This window comes from Castor canadensis, chromosome 3, assembly GCF_047511655.1.
Source record: "Castor canadensis chromosome 3, mCasCan1.hap1v2, whole genome shotgun sequence".
Lineage (NCBI taxonomy): Eukaryota > Metazoa > Chordata > Mammalia > Rodentia > Castoridae > Castor > Castor canadensis.
Window position 1 is genome coordinate 30,008,475 of NC_133388.1, and position 21,161 is coordinate 30,029,635.

A 21,161-nucleotide genomic window follows, 5' to 3' on the forward strand; every position below is an offset into this window, starting at 1 on the left:
ACCACACACACAAAAAAAATAAATCTTTCTAATCTTTGATCATCTAATATGTAAAAATTGTTGCTTTTGTAACAATTTTTTGTAACCAGTGACTTTTATATCACTAGACTCATTGGACACTGAGCTCCTTTTCCTCTTGAGTATTAAACATGCCATTCTTCTTGAAGCAATCTCTTCTCTTGGCTTTCTTGATCTCTAAAAATCTCTCCTTTTATTCCTGTCTCTCTGGCCCCTCAGATCTGAGGGTTTGGGAGGCTCTACCCTAAATCCTATTTTCTTTTCATTCTACCCTTGTTCCTGGGTGATCTCCACTTTGGGAACTCGGGTTGCCATCTTTACTCTGACAGTGCGTAACTCTGTCAATGCTGTACCTGATAAACACATACTCATCATCCCCACTGAAACTCTCATGTTCCTAAGCATACTTGCTTCTTGCTCCTGTAGCTTTTTTTTTTTTTTGGTGGTACTGGGGTTTGAACCCTGGAAGCAATCCTTGATTCTTTCTTCTCTCACTTTCATTCCAGTCAATCACTAGTAGATAGCTTAGTTCTCTAGTCCTGTAATTCACTATCAGCTTGGGGATTTTCTCCTCTCCATTATCCTTGGGATCCCCTCACTTCTGTTGTTACTCTGTTTCTTGGATTCCTCTTCTGTGATAGTTTATTTTTAATTTTGGTGAAATGTATCCTACAGTAGCTTCCTGAGAAAAGTGTGTGTTGGAAGTAATTTTTAGAGACTCATTATTTCTGAAAATGTTTTTATTCTTGCCTAATATTTTACTGGGCACATAGCCAAGTACAAAATTCTAGTTGGAAATAATTTTCCTGCACAATTTTGAGCCATTGCTCCATTATCTTTTGTTTTCTATAGCTGCCGCCAAGAGTTAGTGTCATTTTAACTCTTGATCCTTTGTCTAAAACTTGTCTTTCCACTTGGGAAGCTTATAGGATCTTTTGACCTCAGTTTCTTGAAATTTTATGATGTGTCATGATGTGGATCTATTTAACTCACTCTTGAGCATTTGTTGGGCCTTTTCCTCCCCTTACCTTTAGAAAATATTGTGATATTTAATACGTAAACAGAAAAAGTTCATGTTTCATAAACTGTAAATATACAGTTTAATGAATTATTGTAAAGCAAATACCCATGACATTGCTACCCTCAAAGGAAACAGTGTACTCAGTGGTATTTTGTGATCTAAGTGCTCCAATTTTCTCTAATTATGTTCTCACAATTCCCTGTCCTCCCCTACTTTCTCTTTCTGATATTCTATTAGTCAAATGTTGGACCTCTTGGATGGATTCTCTGATTTTACCTGTCCTATTTTTTAGTATCTGTGTCTTTTTTCTCCGGTTTCTGAGAGATTTCCTAAACTATCTTGTTTGCATAAAATTTGTAGCATAAAATTTTCATGTTTGCTATTGTATTTTGTTTTGAACTTCAAAGCTTTTTAAAAGCCTCCAAATATTCTTTTTTAATGTAGCACCCTGCTGTCATTTCATTATGCAATAGTCTTATCCCTTTGAGAATATAAACTATTGAGGTATTTTCCTCTCTGAATAGACTGTTTTTTCCAAGTTGTTTTCTGATCATTTGTTTTGGTACCTATCATTCATTTTAGAGGCTTTCTTCAAATGTATGGTGAACCTTGACTTTGCTCACATTAAAGATTCTGCTTACTAAAAAACTGATTAGAAACTGGGTTTGCTACCAAAGACTGGCTTGGTCAGTTGTTTCCTTTGGGAAATCCTGGACATATTGGTTATCTGTAAGTTTTTTCTCTTTGGTGGGTCAGGTTTCTTCCATCCTTCTGCCTAGAAAAGATATACCTTACTCTTTTGGAACCCAAACTGGGGAAGAAAACTCTCTGTCTCTGTCTCTGTCTCAGTTTGTCTCTCTTGCTCTCTCTCTCTCTGTTATCATTCAATGTATAGATTTTCTCTTTTTAGCGTAATATCCCTGCCCTCAGTAGTGACTATTTTCTCTCTGTCCAGGGAACTTCTGTTTAATTCTGTCCAGATAATGAACTGTCAGGGCTAAGGAGTGCAGTCTGCTGATTGTACAGCATTAAATAGTTATTTAGAGAGCTTTCTTCTTCTTAAGATTTTCAATCAAGTCGTCCTGGTTTTAGTCCCATCTTACCCCTGCTTCCAGATGTATGTGGTCCTGCTAATTCCTGAATCTTTTGTGGATTTTGATGTGAAAGGACAGTGCCTTGGCTTTCCCCATTGCTTACTTAGGTTTTTCCCATGTAAGTAAGCTCAGTATTTTTACCTGTCCATATTCTTTCCAGCTTCCAATGCTGTTCTCGTGTTTTCTTTCATTCTCATTTTTTGTCTCTTACTATTTTTTCTCTGGATGGTTTGATTTTTTTGTAGGAGGTTTTAATAGGAATACATTCATGGGTATATTTGTGCATTCCATTCTGAACTGTGGTCCTTTTTTTCTATTCCCATTCCACAATTAATCACTTTACAGTATATAGATATGTTTTATTATCTATCTGGTAGTGCAAATTCCCTTCATTATTATTTTTCAAAAATAATCTTAACTCTTTTAACATAAGTATTCTTTCTTTCCTTTTTTGGGGGGGTGAGGGGGCTGTGTCTCACTATGTAGCATAGACAGTCCTCAGACTTGCAGTCTTCCTGCCTTAGCCTCCTGAGTGCTAAAATTGTAGACCATACACCACCATGCCTGTGTGCACACATACATTCTTTTGTGAACTTTGAAAAATTAATATTTGTGGCAAAACAAGTACCAAATAAAAAGTAAAATTGTTCTATACCTCAAATCCAATTTTCTAGAGATATCTGCTGTGAAAAAAGGACTTAAAAGTGGATAGGCTATAGGTTTTTGCTGTGTTGTTTTTTGCAGTGCTGGGGATCAAACCCAGGACCGTGCACATGCTATGCAAGCGCTCTACCACTGAACTATATCTCCAGCCTGTAGGGTATGCTATTACTATCAAATCCATTAAGCAGGATATTTACTCTTTGCTTCTGGTGCTGTTTACCAAATGTAAAAGTTCCTTTTTTTGTTGTTGTTTGGACAAGGGTTTGAACTCAGGGTTTTGGACTTGTAAAGCAGGAATGCTACCACTTGAGCATACCTCCAGTCCATTTTGCTCTGGTTATTTTTTTGGAGATGGGGTCTTGCTAATTATTTGTCCAGACTAACTATTTGTCTGGAAAAATTGAGATCCTCTGGATCTCAGCCTCCCAAGTAACTAGGATTACAGGTGTAAGCCACTGGTGCCCATCTTAAAAGTTCTTTCTTGAAGGAATAATAGGCAAAAAGTTGATGAGGGAACTTTATCATGAATGGATCAAGCTGAATCCACTAGTCAGTCTTAATACTACAAAAAGAGATAAGACATGTTTCAAGATAACAATAGACATCAATGAAGTATTGTCATTAAAAAATCAGACCTGAATTTGATCATGTTTCTAAGCTTTTACAGGGAATTCAAATGAAGTGAAATGTTTAGTAACATGGGATATAACCACCAAAATCTAGAATGTGGAAAACCTTATAGAACGAATGAGACAGTTTTTTTAACAAGTAAGATGCAAAGGAAAAAAAGGAGGATGATTGAAAATTTTATCTCCCCTTTCCTTTTTCTTGGTGGGACTGGAGTTTGAACTCAGGGTTTTGCGCTTGCGAAGCAGGTGCACTATTGCTTGAGGCACACCTCCAATCCTCCCCTTTTTAAAAATATTTTTTAAAAAACTTTTTAAAAGCAGTTTTGTAAAAAAAATTGAGAGAAATGTATAGAGATTTCCCTATCCCCATGCATGCACTGCCTTTCGCATTGTCAACATTCCCCACCAGCATGGTATATCTCTTAGAATTCATGAACCTACAGTGACATATTTTCATCCAGAGTCCATAGTTTACAATAGCATTCACTCTTTGGTGTTGCACATTCTGTGGGTCTGAAAAAATATCTAATGACATGTTTCCACCATTATGGTGTCATACAGAACACTTTCACTGCTGTGTTCTCTGTGCTCTTTTTAGTCATCCCTCCCAACCCTCTAACCCTTGGCAACCACTAATCTTTTTACTGACTTCATAGTTTTGCCTGTTCCAGAATGTCATGCAGTGTTGGGATCGTACAGCATGTAGGCTTTTCAGATTGGCTTCTTTCACTTAGTAATCCGCATTCCTTTGTTTCTTTTCATTGCTTGATAAGTCATTTTGTTTTAGCACCAAATAATGTTTCATTGTCTGGATGTACCAGTCTATTTATCCATTCATCTCCTGAAGGATATCTTGGTTGTTTTCATGTTTTGGCATTATGACCAAATCTGCTATAAATATCTATAGGCAGTTTTTTTGTGGCAGTGTACATTTTCAATTTATTTTGGCAAACACATGGAGTTTGATTGCTGAATGAATCACCTGGTAAGGAGTATTTTAGTTTAGTAAGAAACTGCCAAACTGTCTTCCAAAGTACCATTTGCATTCCCACTGACAGTGAAAGAGAATTCTTATTGATATCTTCAGCAGCATTTAAGTGTTTTGGATTTTGGAAATTCTAATAGGTATGAGGTGGGACCTCATTGTTGATTTTACAACTACCTAGTGTTGCAGATATTTTCGTATGGTTATTTGCCATCTATATAGCTTCTTTGGTGAGGTGTCAGGTCTTTTGCCCATTTTTAGATTGGGTTTCTCATTTTCTTTTTTTAATATGGGGCTTGAACTGAGGGCTTTGCACATACTAGGTAAGTGCTCAGCCACTGAGCAGGTTGTTTATTTTCTTATCACTAAGAGTTCTTTGTATATTTTAGGTAACACTCCTTTATCAGATGTGTCTTTTGCAAACACATGCCACTTTGTGGCTTGCATTTTCATTCTCTTGACAGTTTCTTTTTTCATTGTACAGAAGAATTTAATTTAAAGATCATATTATCAGTTCTTTGATGGATCATGTCTTTCATGTTACAATTAAAGAATTGCTGGATGGACTGGTGGTTCACGCCTGCAATCCCAGCACATGGGCGGCAAGAGCAAAAGGGTCATGAGTTTGAGGCTAGCCTGGGCCACCTGGAGAGATCCTGTTTCAAAAAATCTCATTGCCAAACTCAAGGTCAGCTAGACCTTTTTCCTGTTATCTTCTAAGAGCTTTATGGTTTTCATTTTACATTTAAATCTAGGATAAATTTTGAATTCATTTTTGTGAAGGGTATAAGGTCTGTGTTTAGATTTTTTCCATACGTATGTCCAGCTATTTGAGTACAATTTGTTGAAAAGACTGTGTTTTCTCCATTGTAATACTTTTTCTCCTTTCTTATAGAACAATCTGTATCTTTTCTATTCTATTCTTTTCCATTGATCTATTTCTCTATTTTTTCACTATTTTGATTACCGTAGCCTTGTAATATATCTTAAATCACACTGATCTTTGGACCTTGTTCTTTTCTTTCAATATTGACTTGGTTAATGTTACTCTTTGTCCTTCCATATAAACTTTAGAATCAATTTGTCAATACTCACAAAATAACTTGATGGGATTTTGATTGAGGTTGCATTAAATCTTTAAATCAAGTTGAGAAGAACTTACACATTGACAGTATTGAGTCTTCCTGTCCATGAACATGAAATCTTTCTAAATTTATTTTGTTCTTTGATTTCTTTTATACTTTTCCTTGTACAGACTTGTACATATTACATTAGATTTATACTTAAGTATTTTACTTTTAGGTGTACCAATGTAAATGGTTTTTTTTAACTTTAAATTTCATCTGTTCATTCTGGTTGCTATAGTGTGGGTGTTTTTCCTCTTCAAGTCCCATGTTGAAACTTAATCCCCTAAATCATATGTTAATGGTATTTAGAAGTGGCGCTTTTGGAAATCATTTAGGATTAGATGAAGTCATGAGGGAGAGACCCTCTAACTGCTTTAGAGGCTTTATAGGAAGAGGAGAGATCTGAGCTAGTATGCTTGCTCTGTCTTACCATGTGATGCCCTCCACCATATTATGACCCCATAGGAAGGCCCTACCAGACACTGAGCAGATACTGGCACCATTTCTTGATCTTCCCCAATAAATAACTCTCTAATTTTTACAAATTGCCCAATCTGTAGTATTCAGTGATAAAAACAAAAAATGGACCAAGTCTGGGTTTTGTATATTAACGTTATAACCTACAATCTATACACTTACATACAATATAGAGCTTCACTATACATTTATACACAATCCAAGTACAATTTCAGATAACCCTGTACTACTATATAAGTAGTGTGAGTGCTTTATAATAACAAAATAATCCTAATTCCATCCTTGTATTCTTTGTATCATTGCTGTCATTTTACTCAAACACACATCTACATATATAATTGAATACATTGTTGTTATTACCTTGAACAAACCATTATCTGTTCCATCCATAAATGGATAAGAAAAAATGGTTTTAACTTTAGCATCACATATTTCTTCTTCAATGTTCTTTATGTGATTCCAAGTTTCTGACCTTTATCGTTTTCCTTCTTTCTGAAGAACTTCTTTGAAAGTTTTCCTTGCAAAACAAGTCTACTGGCAACAAATTCCATCAATTTTTGTTAGGTAAAATCTTTTTTTTTTTTCCATTCTTTTACAGCACCTTAAATTTATTTTTTTATTTTATTTTTATTGTTGTGCTGGGTGTGGTACATTGTGGGATTTATAAAAGTTTTAAAATCAAATTTACCATATTTGAATTCTCCCCTCCACCATTCTCCTTTATCTCTTCCCTCCCCTAAATTAGGTAAAGTCTGTATTTCTCCTTCAGTCTTGAAGGATAATTTGGCAGGACACAGAATTCTAGATTAGTGGTTTAAGTATTTCATTCCATTCTCTTCTTGATTGCATGGCTTCTGAGAAGTTAGTTAATTCTTACCTTTCTTCTATACACACACTGTGTGTGTGTGTATGTGTGTGTGTGTGTGTATGTGTGTGTGTGATGAATGACAGTAATGATACAAAGAACATTAGGGAGGAATTAGAATTATTTCGCTATTACTTCACACTACCTGTGAAAGTAGTACAGTGTTATTTGAAATTGTACTTGGATTACTTTGTTCTTTCTCTGGGTTCTTTCAGGATTTTGTCTTTGATTTTCAGTAGTTTGAAAATATGTCTAGGAGTAGTTTTTTGTGGCATCTATCTGCCTGGTATTCTCACTTGCTTCTTGGACCTGTTGTTTGGTCTCTGACATTAATTTTGAGGAAACACTCAGTCATTATTGCTTCAAATACTCTATGCCTTTCTCTCTTCTCCTTTTAGTATTATCATTATGTATGTGTTACATCTTTTGTGGTTGTCCCACAGTCCTTGTATATATTCTGTATTTTTCAGCCTCCAGTGTTCTGTTTTTCAGGTTTGGAAATTTCTCAAGTTCAAAGATTCTTTCCCCAGTCATGTGTTTAGCAGCCAGATCAGATGAATTGAACAGAAATAAAAAGTAACAGTATTTTTTTTTCCATCCCAGGCCTTTCCCCTGGTTTGATCTGACTGCTGTGCAACTCAAGGAAACTCCTTTTAGCCAGTATCTCTCAGCCAATACTGTTCTCCAGGACCACCTTACCTGTCTGTATTGTGACTCATTTGGCATCTCCCCAACCAAAGAACAAACAGTGGTTCCCAGGGGCTCTCCATCTCAACAAGGGACCTCAGCATCAGGATTTTGTTTTCCCTCAAAGATCAGCTTTGCAGTGTAATATCCTGATTATTGCAATTGACAGGGGAAGTCATGTAACTGTCTTGCATTTGAAAACTGTACTGGTGGCTCTTTCAAATGTAGAATAAAACAAGCAGTCCTAAACATCAGTGTTACTTGGGTATCTCTAGCTTTCAGAAATAACCAAATGAAACTATACAACTTAACATAGTGCTTCCCCAGAAAAGCCTTGTTAACACAAATTGTTCTCTTCTAAAAACTAAATTCAAGAAGTTACAATGCTATTAGACAATTACATATACAGCTTTTTTTTTCCCTATAGGAGTATATAATTATTATCCTACCATTTGGATAGAGAAGTAAATGTTGGGTAAACAATCTTAATTGAATTATGACTCATTTCATGCTTGCTTTAGTTTTATTAGACTGTTCTAGTGCTTTCTTACTTAAAGCTCTTCCTATTTAAAACCATAACCATTTAAAAAAGTAACGGATTGGGTATGGTAGCACACACCTGTAACCCTAGCACTCAGGAGGCTGAGGCAGGAGGATCATGAGTTTCAGGCCAGCCTGGGTTACATAGTGACACACTGTCTCAAAAAACCCCAAAACAACCTGGCATTTATATTACATGGGTAAAAATAATCCTGCAAAATACAGATCTTATTTCTATAGTGCAAATTTATTTCCTTTATTTTGTAAATAGTTTTTGTCAATTTCTAAGAGTTGAAAACAACCATAGTGGTCCCATCAAGCTAAGAAAGGATGTCACTTACTGTGCTTTGTCACTGAAGAGAGCCACTGTTTTCCAAATGCTAAAGTGCTTTTGAGCAAAACCATTCACTATACTTGGAAATTACTAGATGCTCTTAATCATTTACATGTTTTTGCATAGTCACAAACCAAGAAAATTTAATGCTATGGTGCTAGAATGGTTTCTGATAGAACTTCTTAGTCTTAATTTGGAAAAAAATTAGTTTATCATCAAATATTAATCTGTGGTACACATGCTGGTTTATTCCTTCTTTCAGTGAAAAATGAAGAAGAAACTTTCCTTTCACTATTTGTTCAGGTGTAGGGAACCAGACAAGGAACATCATTGCCTTTCCGAATTACATTAGCCCTGTTGTGTTCTTAGGATTAAGAAGCAAGCCAGACAAGGTGGCTCATGCCTATAATAACAGTTTCTCTGGAGGTAGAGATCTGGAGGATCAAAGTTCAAGGCAAACCCTGGCACAAATAGGTAGTAAGACTCATTCTCAACAAAAAAGCTGGGCATGGTGATACATGCCTGTTAGCCACCTATATGGTAGGCATAAGTAGGAGGACCATTTTTTTGCCAGGTCAGCTTGGGCAGTTAAATCTGAAAAACTAGAGGGCAGATGGAGTTATTCAAGCAATAAAAAGTAATAATTTCTTTTGAGAAGTCTGGTCATAAGTAGACTTTATTTTAGTAGAATTACACTGAACTCCATTTTACACAAGTCTGGAAGTTACTCTATCAAAAAGCCTTGTAAACAAACCCCAGATCCTATTTCACAGTCAGTGGTACTTCTATAGGTCATATTATATGTGAGAATATATATAAATTTAACAAATAATCTTCATTTTTCTATAGTACCTAAAGAGAAAGAGAATGTCCCCCTCCTTAAAACATTTTTAGAAAACATAATTCAAATCTTTTGTATGTTTTGAAGACACATATGTCTTTTCAAAAGCTGAATAAGCCTCTTTCCAGTTTTATACCCCTGACAAGTCTTTTGGGAGGCTCTAGAGCCACATTCTGACATGTGAGCATTGAGGTGAATGGAATCCTATCTCCCTACCTTCCTAGGAGCTTAGCCTAGCGGATTGGCTCCAAGTAGTAACTTCCTGTTTGTCATCAAGATATGAGAAGTTTTATTTTTCCTTTGGATAGATAACTAACTTGGATGTCTTGGATTGTATCTGCCTGGCTATTTTAAAGAGTGAGATGTCTGTCTTTGCAGTCTCTAGCAGCTGAACTCCACATGAAGCACAGTTTAATGCTTATTCAATAACAAAATGTCTTCTGCATTTGTGGAGAGGATTATTTGGTCTGGCAGAATATTTGATTCTGTTCTTTATTTCTTATTGAGACAGTGTCTCACTGTGCAGCTTCAGGCTATCTTGCAATTCAATCTTCCTGCCTCAGCCTCCAAAGTACTGGAATTACAGGTGTGCACCACCAAACCTGGCTGAGATTTTATTTTTAATTATATTTTCCCAATATGTTCCTACTAACAGGTATATTATTAGAATTTAACAGGAATTCTTACAATTTCCCAGAAAGGTAAATATTGCCATCTTTTTTTAAACCGAGTGGCTAAAGTGAAACAAAGGGAAGAGGCTTTGAATCCAGGAAGAATTAGGAGTGGAGCCAACAGTTCTAAACTCTGATTCTTAATGAAAAGGAAAACAACAAAAAAAAACTCCCAAAAGACCACACGTCTTCCTCCAAGTAATTTAGTTTGATCTTTCAAGCTAAGTGAAATGGCTTTCCTCTGTGGTTCACTCCAATAATTCCTCCTCCTACTAATCCTTCTCTTCAGGGGTAGTTATTGGTGGGCCACAGTCCTGTAATCCTGCTGCTTTGACAAATTCAGATAAGGTTAAGGTATCAGATTTTACCCCAGTATGACATTTTTGCTCTAAAAATAAGCCAACATTGTCCCTATATGGAAGTCTGATGCTGCGGCTGAATAAGGGCTCTTCAATTCCTAGTAGCTCCCGAGTGTGCTGAGCAATTACCTGAAATGCAAGGATCATTTTTTTAGTGAGACCAACTTGAAAATACAACTAAATCAAAGTTTTATTTAGTCTTTTAGTCCTCTTGAGTATTAATCCCTTAAATTAATCCAATGGAAAAATAATGAAATAATATTCACAGGCTTAATAGGATGGCTATACCAAAATCACGTTCTTAAGAGAAATGTCACATGACTTATGATCTTTTTAAAAATATGTTTCTAGGCCCTTGCATCAAATGCCCACAGATGAATTTCTTTCTTTCTTTTTATTGAACAATATGCCTACCTATAAAAACAGATAATGTGTTCAGCTGGGCATGGTGGTGTGAACCTTATATTCCCATTTACTCAGGAGGCTGATGTAGGAGGATCACTTGAGCCCAGGAGTTCCCTGCCAACTGGACAAAATAGTGAGACCCTGTCTCATGAAAATAAAACAAAAGATAATATGTTTAGATTAGGAACCGTTAATATTCCTGGGAAGGTTAATAAATAACTTGTCTATAAAGGGGCTCAGTTAATTTGCAACTGAGAAAATTCCTCAAATAGTTACCTAAATTGTTTGATTAAAAATAGATCTCAAACAGTAAAAAACAGATATTAAAGTTTCAACTTTTTTTTCCTGGTACTGGGATTTGAACTCGGGGCATCATACTTGCTAGGCAGATACTTTACTACTTGAGCCACATCTCCAACCCAAACTATTTTATTAGTACCTATACTTACATATCTTTAAAAATATCTTTTGCCACAATTTCCAGTCTCTAAACATAATTTGTATTCACTGAGCACAATGCCACTTGATATCCTAGATTAAGCTGTGATTGCCTTTTTGAATTCTAGATTTAATCATAGCAATTAATAACACTGCTATTTGAATTCAGATCCTGTATCTGGATCAGAATGTAGTACATGAAACAGTTGCCAGAACTGGTATGTGACATGGATTTTGTTTTTTTAAAAAGTTAAAGCTACCGGTAATAGTTACAAAACTAAAATTATGCCACACAGAATTCTAAGATGATGCAAAACTACCTATTACCAACATATTTTAGTTAGGTTAAGGTACTTTTCTTCTCAAATCTTACTTGAACTGGTTTTGTTTAGACTTCAGAGATGATTTGTGGGTAAAAGAGTATACACAGTCCTGGGACATTCCCTGTGAGAATACTAATTGAGTCTGTAGCAATGAGGTTTCCATGAGTTGAGATCCAAATGACTACAGATGGCTCTTACTTGTCCTTCTTTGTAACTGATGCTGCTACATTGAGCACCTTGTTTAGTCAGCATCTCACATGGATTCACTCTGAGTATGCACCAACCAGAAGAGGTTATTTCATAAATTCCCAGAAATAAAGATGGTGCTCCCCCACCCCGGGATATACACTACAATTATAGGCACAGTCATTACAGGTTGAACATTCCTGTTCTGAAAACCCAAATTGCTCCAAAATCTGTAAGTTTTTTTTTCTTTTGGCAGTATTGGGGTTTGGACTCAGGGCCTAATACTTAGTAGGCAGGTGCTCTACAACTTGAGCCTCTCTGTCAGCTCCAAACTCTGAAACTTTTTGAGTGCCAATGTGATGCCACAAATGAAAAATTTACACTTGACCTCAAGTGATGGGTTGCAGCCAAAATATAGGTGCGAGCCTCCTGGTGCTTACACAAGCTGTGTTCTTACTTTCTACTGACTATATAGAAAGAGAGGGCATATACATTTCAGCCTAGGCCCTGTGCCTGGTCTGTATTGTGAAAAGGGAGACACTGGAGGAAAAAAAAATGTAGGTATACCAAAAAATTGTTTAAAATTAACTTCAGGCTATGAATATAAGGTATATATGAAAGAGAAATGAATTTCATGTTTAGATTTGTGTCCTATCCCCAAGATATATCATTATGTACATGAAAAAATTCCAAAAGTTTTTTGAAAAAAAAATTGAAATCTGAAACACTTCCAACCACAAACATTTGGGATAAGGGATACTTAATCTGTATTAACAAACAAAGCTACATGCCCACTGTGAGCTGAGAGAGTACAGTACTCTTTAGTACACTATTATAATGCAGAAATTAAAAGTGTTATGAAGTACAGAATTGTCACAATGGAATCAAGAAATGCAACCTAAATCTCCTTCCTCTAATTCAGTAATGAGGTTGTAATTCAGCATGTCTAAGGTTCATCAACGGACCATGAGGGTCCTCTGATGGACCATATATTGATTTGAAACTACAAGTTATCTCACTAGTAACTTGAGTGTCAGTAAGAATTATTAGAAATTGGCATTTGTGAAGATTATTAGGGTTTTCTTTTTTTAATTTTTATTTTATTCATATGTGCATACAATTTTTGGGTCATTTCTCCCCACTTCCCTTACCCCCCCATCCCCTCCCTCTCCCCCCCACCCCCTCGATACCCGGCAGAAACTATTTTGCCCTTATCTCTAATTTTGTTGAAGAGAGAGTATAAGCAATAATAGGAAGGACCAAGGGTTTTTGCTAGTTGAGATAAGGATAGCTATACAGGGAGTTGACTCACATTGATTTCCTGTGCGTGTGTGTTACCTTCCAGGTTAATTCTTTTTTATCTAACCTTTTCTCTAGTTCCTGGTCCCCTTCTCCTATTGGCCTCAGTTGCTTTAAAGTATCTGCTTTAGTTTCTCTGCATTGAGGGCAACAAATGCTATCCTAAAGATGCTTAGTTCCATGTTCTAGGACAGTGATGACACTCAGTGTGGCATCACTGCAGAGCACCTATGTCACAAGGCCTCATGCAGACAGTTGTCACACCTGTAGTTTTCAAGAAGATTCTGTTATTACTATAGCATCATTGTATCTTGTGTTGAAGGCTGCTATTCTTGTTTTTATTTGTAAACCACTGATGGTTTTTCTTCAGCATTAGAATTATCATGTAACTGTTGAGTTACCTAAAAGTGTGTAATTGCACATTTGCATAATTAGAACCTATAATTTAAAACTAAAGACATAATCATTGTGGTTCAAATATGAATCATCTATACCACCATTATAATGCAGAAATGTATAGTCTCCTTAAAATCCGTTTGTTGATGCCTATAATAACATAGATTAATCTTAAATGCATTTTACTAAGGGAAAGAAGCCAGACCCAAAGGTTCCAACTAAACATAGAATGAAGGAAATAGAACATGATCATTAAAACATCACAGTAGTAGCTGACCCACTGATGGATGCTAAAATTTGTGGGCAAGACTCAGGAGAAACAGGATGTTTGCATAGCTCGATGCCATCTTCCCCAATAGATTTATCATTGTGGTACTTTTACTATATGTAAATATTTGATACTGCTCCCTTCAAGAGATGGAGCTTAATTTTCTTTTCCTTGGATTGGGCTGGATTTAGTAACTCTCTTCTAAAGAGCAGAGTATACAAGAAAAACACAGTAACTTTATAGTTAGGAAACGTGGCTGACACCACCTTAACCAGGTGACCAGGTTAATGTTTCTAGTTATAAAGCATGTTAATATTATGTGCCCCAATATGATAAGATGAGACCTTTGTAATAGATCCCCCCCCAAAAATCCATAGCTTTATTCTAATTATGGGAAAGATCAGAGAAAATAAGATTGAAGCAAATTTACAAAATAACCTGATTACTAATCTTCAAAAGTGTCAAGGTCGCCAAGCATGGGTGGCTCACATCCATAATCCTTGCTACTCCAGAGGCAGAGATCAGGAGGACCATGGTTCAAAGCCAGCCTGGGCAAATAATTCATAAGACCATATCTTGAAAATACTCAATACAAAAAAGGGCTAGTGGAGTGGCTCAAGTGGTAGAATGCCTGCCTAGCAAGCATGAGGCCCTGAGTTCAAACCCTAGTATTGCCAGAAAAAAAAGTGTCAAAGTCATGAAAAACAGAATCATCAAGAACATGTCATATATTGGAGGAAACAGCTAATCCCAGCTTATATCCTGGAAATAAAAATCTATCAGTGGAAAAATTGAAGAAATCTGAATAAAGTGTGTTGTTTAATAATACAGTGCTATATCAGTGTAATTTCCTAATTTTAATAAATACACCATCATTGCCTAAGACGTTAACATGAGCAGAATCAACATTAAGAGTATGCAGGAACACTTTAATATCTTTTCCACTCTTCTGTAAAACTGAAATTATTTACAAATTAAAAGCTTTTTTTACAAATTAAAAATGTCTGTCTCCTGATAGTTTGTTATGAATTTGTGCTACTTAAATAATTTGCAACAGAGCAAGGTATTAAAATTGCTGAGATACTGCAAAGTTTATAAGGCTATACTTTAAATACAAAATCATGCATACAAAGTGAATAAGCAACTCACCTACATTCTTATTCAAATATTTATCACAGAGTTCTTTTGTTCATTTGATGTAATAAGTAGTGGGTATTTTGAGAATTCCTTCCTTCTTCCCTCTCTCCCTTCCTCCATCCTTCCTTCCCTTCCTTTCCTGCTCCCTCCCTCCTCCCTCCCTCCCTCCCCTCCTTTGCTCTTTTTTTATTTTGTGTTACTAGGGATTGAACCTGGACCTCACACATGCTAATCAAATGCTCAACCACCAAGCTATACCATAGCCCTTTTTACTTTATTTTGAGACAGGGTCTCACTAAGTTGCCCAGGCTGGCCTTGAACTTACCATTATCTTGCCTCAGTTTCTTGAGTAGGCTGGGATTACAGAGGTGTACCACCTTACTGGGCTTAGAGAATTATATTGTAAGAGAAAGCTGAAGCAAGTGTAATGCTCTTAATACTCTTTTGTCTAGCCTGTCCTTTTTTTTTTTTTGCAGCACTTGGGTTTGAACTCAGGACCTCACACTTGAGCCACTCTGACAGGCTAGCTTGTCTTTAGAATAAATAAGATGCACTCCTGGAATTCCCAGCTACTTGGGAGGCAGAGATCTGGAGGACTGTGGTTTGAGGTCAGCGTGGGCAAAAGGTTTGCAAGATCCCATCTCAACAAATAAGTTTGGGCATGGTGTCATGCGCCTGTTTCGTCCCAGATAGGAAGTATAGGTAGGAGGATCATGGTCCAAGGCTAGTTCTAGGCAAAAACACAAGACCTTATCTGAAAAATAACTAAGGCAAAAAGGGCTAGAGGTGTGGTTTAAATGGTAGAGCATTTATTTAGCAATTTTGAGGCCCTGAGTTCAAAACCCAGTACCGCCAAAAATTTAAGTGTTAGGGAGTAAATTGTAGCTATATTAGTAGCTGTAATCACAACAGGGGAATTAAAAATGCTTTATAATAGGAATTGGGGTGTAGTTCAGTGGTACAGTACTTGCCTCACATGCTTGAAGCTCTGAATTTGGGTCCCCAGCACCACAGAAACAAAATGCTTTTTGTGTCAGTAATAAAGGTAACTACAGCATACTTAAATTCACGTATGATATCTAAGAATTACCTGTGTCTTGTTGCTCTAGTGACCTCAGGGAGCAGCCCCATATGCCTGATAACTTAAGTATTCTCAAGTTAAGTATAAGTAAGTTTGAGCTTACTCAAACTTCTTGGACTATAAGGATAGACCTTCAGGTTCATCTTTTACTCTTGGGAGTTTTAGGAGATTTTATGACCTTGTTTCTTGCAAGACCAGAAAAAGCATTAATTATAATTTTATTATGACACATTGATATTATACTTTTGGAATTAGAATGTCAAGGGAGCAAAATAATTGGTGAACTCTAAAAAATCCTTTCTTATATAAAAAGCTGAAATTCTAGATACTTAAATGTTTCAGGAATTTGGACTATAGTTACTATTTTATTAATTCCAATCCTTATTTTTATGTAGAAAATTCAATACACTCTAGGTAGAAATCTGAGCTCATAAATGCAGCTCTATCATCTTCAAATCTAAAAAGAATAAGATATTAACCTGGCAGTACTTGGTAGCTATATGAGGACACAGTTGGAAATACCATATATAACTGGACCTTTCCACATTGTATACATGGAAGTTTATGGCTGTAAGAATGTTCGTGTAGACAGGCAATGTAGTATAGTGATTTCTTTCTTTCTTTTTGGTGGGACTGGGATTTGAATACAGGGCTTCATGCTTGCAAAGCAGGTGCTCTACTGCTTGAATCAAACCTCCTGTCCATTTTGCTCAGGTTATTTTGGAGATGTGGTCTCATGAAATATTTGCCTGGGCTGGCCTGGAACGTCAATCCTCCCTATCTCAGACTTCCAAGTTAGGATTACAGGTGTGAGCTACCAGTGCCTGGTTTAGTATAGTGATTTTAAAAAAAAGACATGAGTTGGGAAGTTGCAGAGAATGGATTTAAATCCTGGCTCTTAAAGTTATTATCTGAACAATCTTTTGCAAATTGCAAGTAAAATGAGAATGGATTGCAATAAGATATGTATGGTGCCTAACACAGAGTAAGCACTCACAATGGATGTTTATTAGAAAATCCAAGAAAGTAAATGTTCAGTTAGCTCTGTGTCTAATAGTTTAAAGAATTTCCACACATCTCATTGCCAGTAAAAGGACTTGAATTTTTTTTTTTTGGCAGTACAGGTGTTTGAACTCATGGCATTGCACTTCCTAGCAAGTCTTACCACCTCAGTCACATGTCCAGATCTTTTTACTTTGGTTATTTTGAGATGGGGAGGGTGTCTCAGGTTTATGCCCCAGTGAGCGTGGATGGCAATTCTATTTACATTTTCCACCAGTATTTAGGATGACAAGACATGTGCCACCTTACTCAGTTTTTATCGGTTGAGATGGAGTCTTGCTAACTTTTTGCCCAGGCTGGCTTTGAACTGTGATCCTCCTGTGATCTCCTGTGATCCTCCACTGTGAGCCACTGTGTTCAGCCAGTACTTGAATATTAACGAGTGTATTTTCCTTATATTCTGAACCACATGACTTATAGAATTACACAACTCTAAAACTGATTGCAAAGTCTACCCTAGGACCAATGAATTAAAAATCTCTGGAGGGTGGAGCCTGGGAATCTACTTTTTTTAAACATTTTTTTTTACTCTGATTCTGAAGTCTAGCTGTGTTTGTGAACCACTGAAGAGGAGCATTTATGGATATGTGTGCACTGAGAAAACCCTATTTGTTGGGGTAGGGTGCTAGAAGAAAGGTTACAAATGAGATTATATATGTGGTGCTTTATAAATTGTAAAACACTACAAGTGGAGGGAACTGTTAAGCAAAGTAGAGTAGATGAGACCCAAAGAGCTTAATGTATTTTATACATTAAATAATTAGATAAAATACATTTATAAATGTATTTTTAGGCAGCAAAGCAGGTATAAAATATGGTTTCATACAAGTGCTAAATAGGTATCAGAGATGTAAAATGTTAAGAGAGCTTAGGAAGAGAGGTTACTATAGGAATGTCAAGATCAGGACAGACTCCTGGGAAGATAAGAATGAATTGGTCATGAAGTCATGTTACTGGGGAAGAGGAACTGAGCAAAGACAGAGGGAGGCATGCACCAGACAGTTCTACAAGGCTGTGAGTTAGGCCTGGCAGGCTGGAGAAGGTTCATGTAGAAGAGTGGTGGTGGTGGTGGGGAATGGTAGCTGGAGAAAATTTGTGGAGGGCTTTGAATCCTAAACTAAGGAGTTTGGACTATCTTGTAAACAGAAGGGATCCAAAGAAAGTTTCTGAATACATAAGTAGCTGGAAAGTGACAGCCTAAAAGCAGACTCCTTGAATCTAAAGGCCTCTTTTAGAGAGGCTGATAGTAGGAAGCTAGTGCAGTGTTCTAGGTATGAGGCAATAAAGATTCAAAAAGTAGAAATGAAGAAAACCAGAGGAGGAACTAACAGTTCTCAGTATCTTTGTAGGGATCAAAGGAGAAGGAAGAAGCCTTCTGTGAGCCTGAGGGACTGGGAATATGATGACACCATGGACAGAAATAGGATTGGGAGAAGAGGAGGTTGGTGTGAGACAGTTAGCACTGTTACAGAGCGATAAAGAAAAATTTTGTACACAACTCACCTTCATGTTCTCAAAATCTGTTATCCCCATCTGAGGGAGGTTTGAGCAGTTTACATGGATGAGTTTTCGGCCGTTGATGAAGTTTGTGGTAAAACACTCCTGTCAGTTCAAGAACATTACTTTTAATGTGTACTGCAATTGGAAGGAAGGAAAAGAAGTATGGGAGAGGAAAGAAGATGGAAAGTAATCATATTTGTCTCCAGCTCTATACTGAGAAATTTGAATTCATTTTGTATTGTAATAGTAACAAATTTTTTATCTAAGCTCTTGATTTAATTTTATGCTGCTTCTTAAAAATTGTTTTTGCATGTGACAACCAATGCTGCTCCCTGTCTCGATTACATATTTTTAAGTATAAAAGGCACAAAAGGTTTCAGATCATATGTTGCTCTGTGGTAGCCTAAAATCAGAGTTGGCATCAGTAAATTAAACTTATATAATCTTTTTGGTAAAAGTTATTTGGGTTAACTAACTTACATTAATACTCTGTTTATGATACACATGATATATTTGGTACAGATACTTAAGATTAACAGTACAAGTTCAAGGTAAGGGAATTGTCACTAAAACAACAAAGTACTAAAAATGTCTACCTTAGGCAAAATGTATTTAAAAATATAAATTTCCATGAAAAGGGGCTTATACAAATTTCTTGGCCTTTATTGAAGGATTGAGACAAATAGGAAAAACAAATATGACCTTCCCTTTCTTTCCCAAAATACATATATACAACAGTTATAGGCTGTGGGTTGTAGCTGTAGTAGAGTGCATGCTTAGCATGTATAAGGCTCTGGGTTGTATCCCCAGCACACACACATAGACACACACACACTCTCCAAGTTACCTTCCCCACAGTCCAAGACTTTTTTATGCTCCTAGTGAAGAAAAGGAAGGAGCTAAAGTCAGGACATAGAAAATATGAGGTAAGATGAGAGCATGTGTTTTCAAAAAATGTTACTTGTGTATACCTTATACTGAGGGAAGCCTAACTGGCTAATCCACTCTGCAACTTTCTCTGGACTCCATTTAAGATGCTCAAATTGTGACTTACTCCCTTTTTTTGACTTGGATTCTCTATGTGTAGGTACCACTTCCTCCAACTCTTGAGACAAATCTACAACTGTTTCACTAAAGGACTCTCTTAATTCCATCTGAAACTCTGAGGGATGTACGTTTGAGTATTCTTCACTGACATCATTAAGCTGAATCTGCTGTGGGCGTTCTTGAGAACACTCATAATCTGTACTAACTGATTTTACTTCACTTTCTCTGTAAAATCCTAATGCACAGTCTCTTTTATCTTTGTCAGTTTCTTTTACTGACAACTTTATTGCTTGATACTTAGGGTGTGCTAGCTCATCCTTGTCTACAGAATGCTTATATTTGATTGGTTCTGGCCTGGCTTCCTTGGAAAATTCTGTATGTCTCTCTCCTGGTTTGGCTTTATCTGATAACTCCTCAGTTGGCTGTCTTTGTGCCTTCTCTTCTGGTCTAGACATCTGTAGTGAAACTTGGCCTGTTTCCTCAGTTGATTTGCTTGGTTCCTTCTCTGGAAATTTTTAGTCTGTTCTGGCAGCTCTAGAGCTTTCTCCTCAGTTTTCTTTTAGTGTTTTCTTTAATTTGGACTTCTCTGATGTTGCCAGTCCTATCTTCTCACTTGATTCTCTCTGCTTCTCTTTTTTATCTGTTGGTTTAGTGTACTCTAATGGCTCTAGAACTTTCTCCTCAATTGACTTTGTGTCTGGTTTGATCTCTTGTTGCAGTGCTAGACCAGTCTCTCCTGGTGGCGCTGAAATCTTTTCCTCATACGACTTTCTTGTCTGCTTTGGAACTTCTGATGTGGTCTTTTCTGATGGCCCTGGATTTGTTTCATCGATTGGTTTTCTTGATTTTTCCTCAGGAAACTCTGGGTTGATCTTTACCTGTAGCTCTGTCCCTCTCTCCTCAACTAACTTTCTTTGAATCTCCCCTGGATCCCTTGGTTTAGTCTCTCCTGAAGACTCTAGATCTGATTCTTCACTACATTTTCTGGGTTTCTGGTCTGGAAACTCTGGTTTAGTCTGTTCATATGGCTTTGTCTTTTCCTCTTCAATTGAATCTCTTTGTGCTTCCTCTGTAATGTTTGGTAGTTGTAGATCTGCCTCTTCCACCCATTTTCTTGGTTTCTCACTTGGAAAATGAGGTAGGGTATGATATGGAGGCTCTAGATCTGTTTCTTCATATTGGCTCGTAAGTGCTTGCTCTGGGTTCTCCTGTTCACTCTCCTCTGACACCTCTAATCTGGTCTCAATGATAGTGGCTCCCAAAACCTCAGACTTGGTTTCCTTTGGTAACCGTCTGTGCAGTTGACTCTGTGACGGCATCCTGTGTAATATCTGGTTTAGCCTCCTCTGGTGGCTCTAGGTCTGGCTCCTCACGCGTTTTATCCTCAACGACCTCTAAATCCTTGTAAAGCTCTCCTCTCTTCTCTTCCGATGTCTTTTCACTCTGACTCCGTCTTCGAAGTCCTCTTCCTTAGTCTCCGAGGGTAGCTCCGGGCCTGCTTCTGTCATGGTGCCTGGATTCGCATCGTTACACAATTCATGAGGTCTAGGCAGTTCAGGCTCCGACTTCTCATCTTCATCAGAACCGGAATCATAATCTTCTGGGACCTGAGCCATTACGCAGTTTAGTGGACGCACCCGAGCCTCCTAGCAACCCCAACTTCCGACAGCGTTTCTATGGATACCACGACTTCCGGTCGTGCCTTCCT

At 37.0% G+C, this 21,161-nt stretch overlaps 2 protein-coding genes and 1 pseudogene across 2 annotated transcripts in view; 2 read left to right on the plus strand and 1 right to left on the minus strand.

Annotated features, from left to right (window-relative positions):
• The window catches only part of Noxred1 (NADP dependent oxidoreductase domain containing 1), a 43,914-nt gene extending 35,711 nt beyond the window's left edge, over positions 1-8,203 (plus strand). The window contains exon 6 of the mRNA XM_074067461.1: positions 7,483-8,203. Coding sequence (XP_073923562.1) covers positions 7,483-7,711 — 229 coding nt within the window. The 3' untranslated portion in view covers positions 7,712-8,203. The remainder of the gene's footprint in view (positions 1-7,482) is intronic.
• A 904-nt stretch (positions 8,204-9,107) lies between these two features.
• Positions 9,108-21,146, minus strand: Samd15 (sterile alpha motif domain containing 15). The gene is given in 3 exon segments (XM_074067462.1): positions 9,108-10,440; positions 18,410-18,508; positions 19,378-21,146. Coding segments are annotated over 3 exon segments (1,710 nt in total). The 5' UTR covers positions 20,773-21,146; the 3' UTR covers positions 9,108-10,224.
• On the plus strand, positions 12,087-12,206 carry LOC141421793 (small nucleolar RNA SNORA51; annotated as a pseudogene).
• Positions 21,147-21,161: the final 15 nt, after the last annotated feature.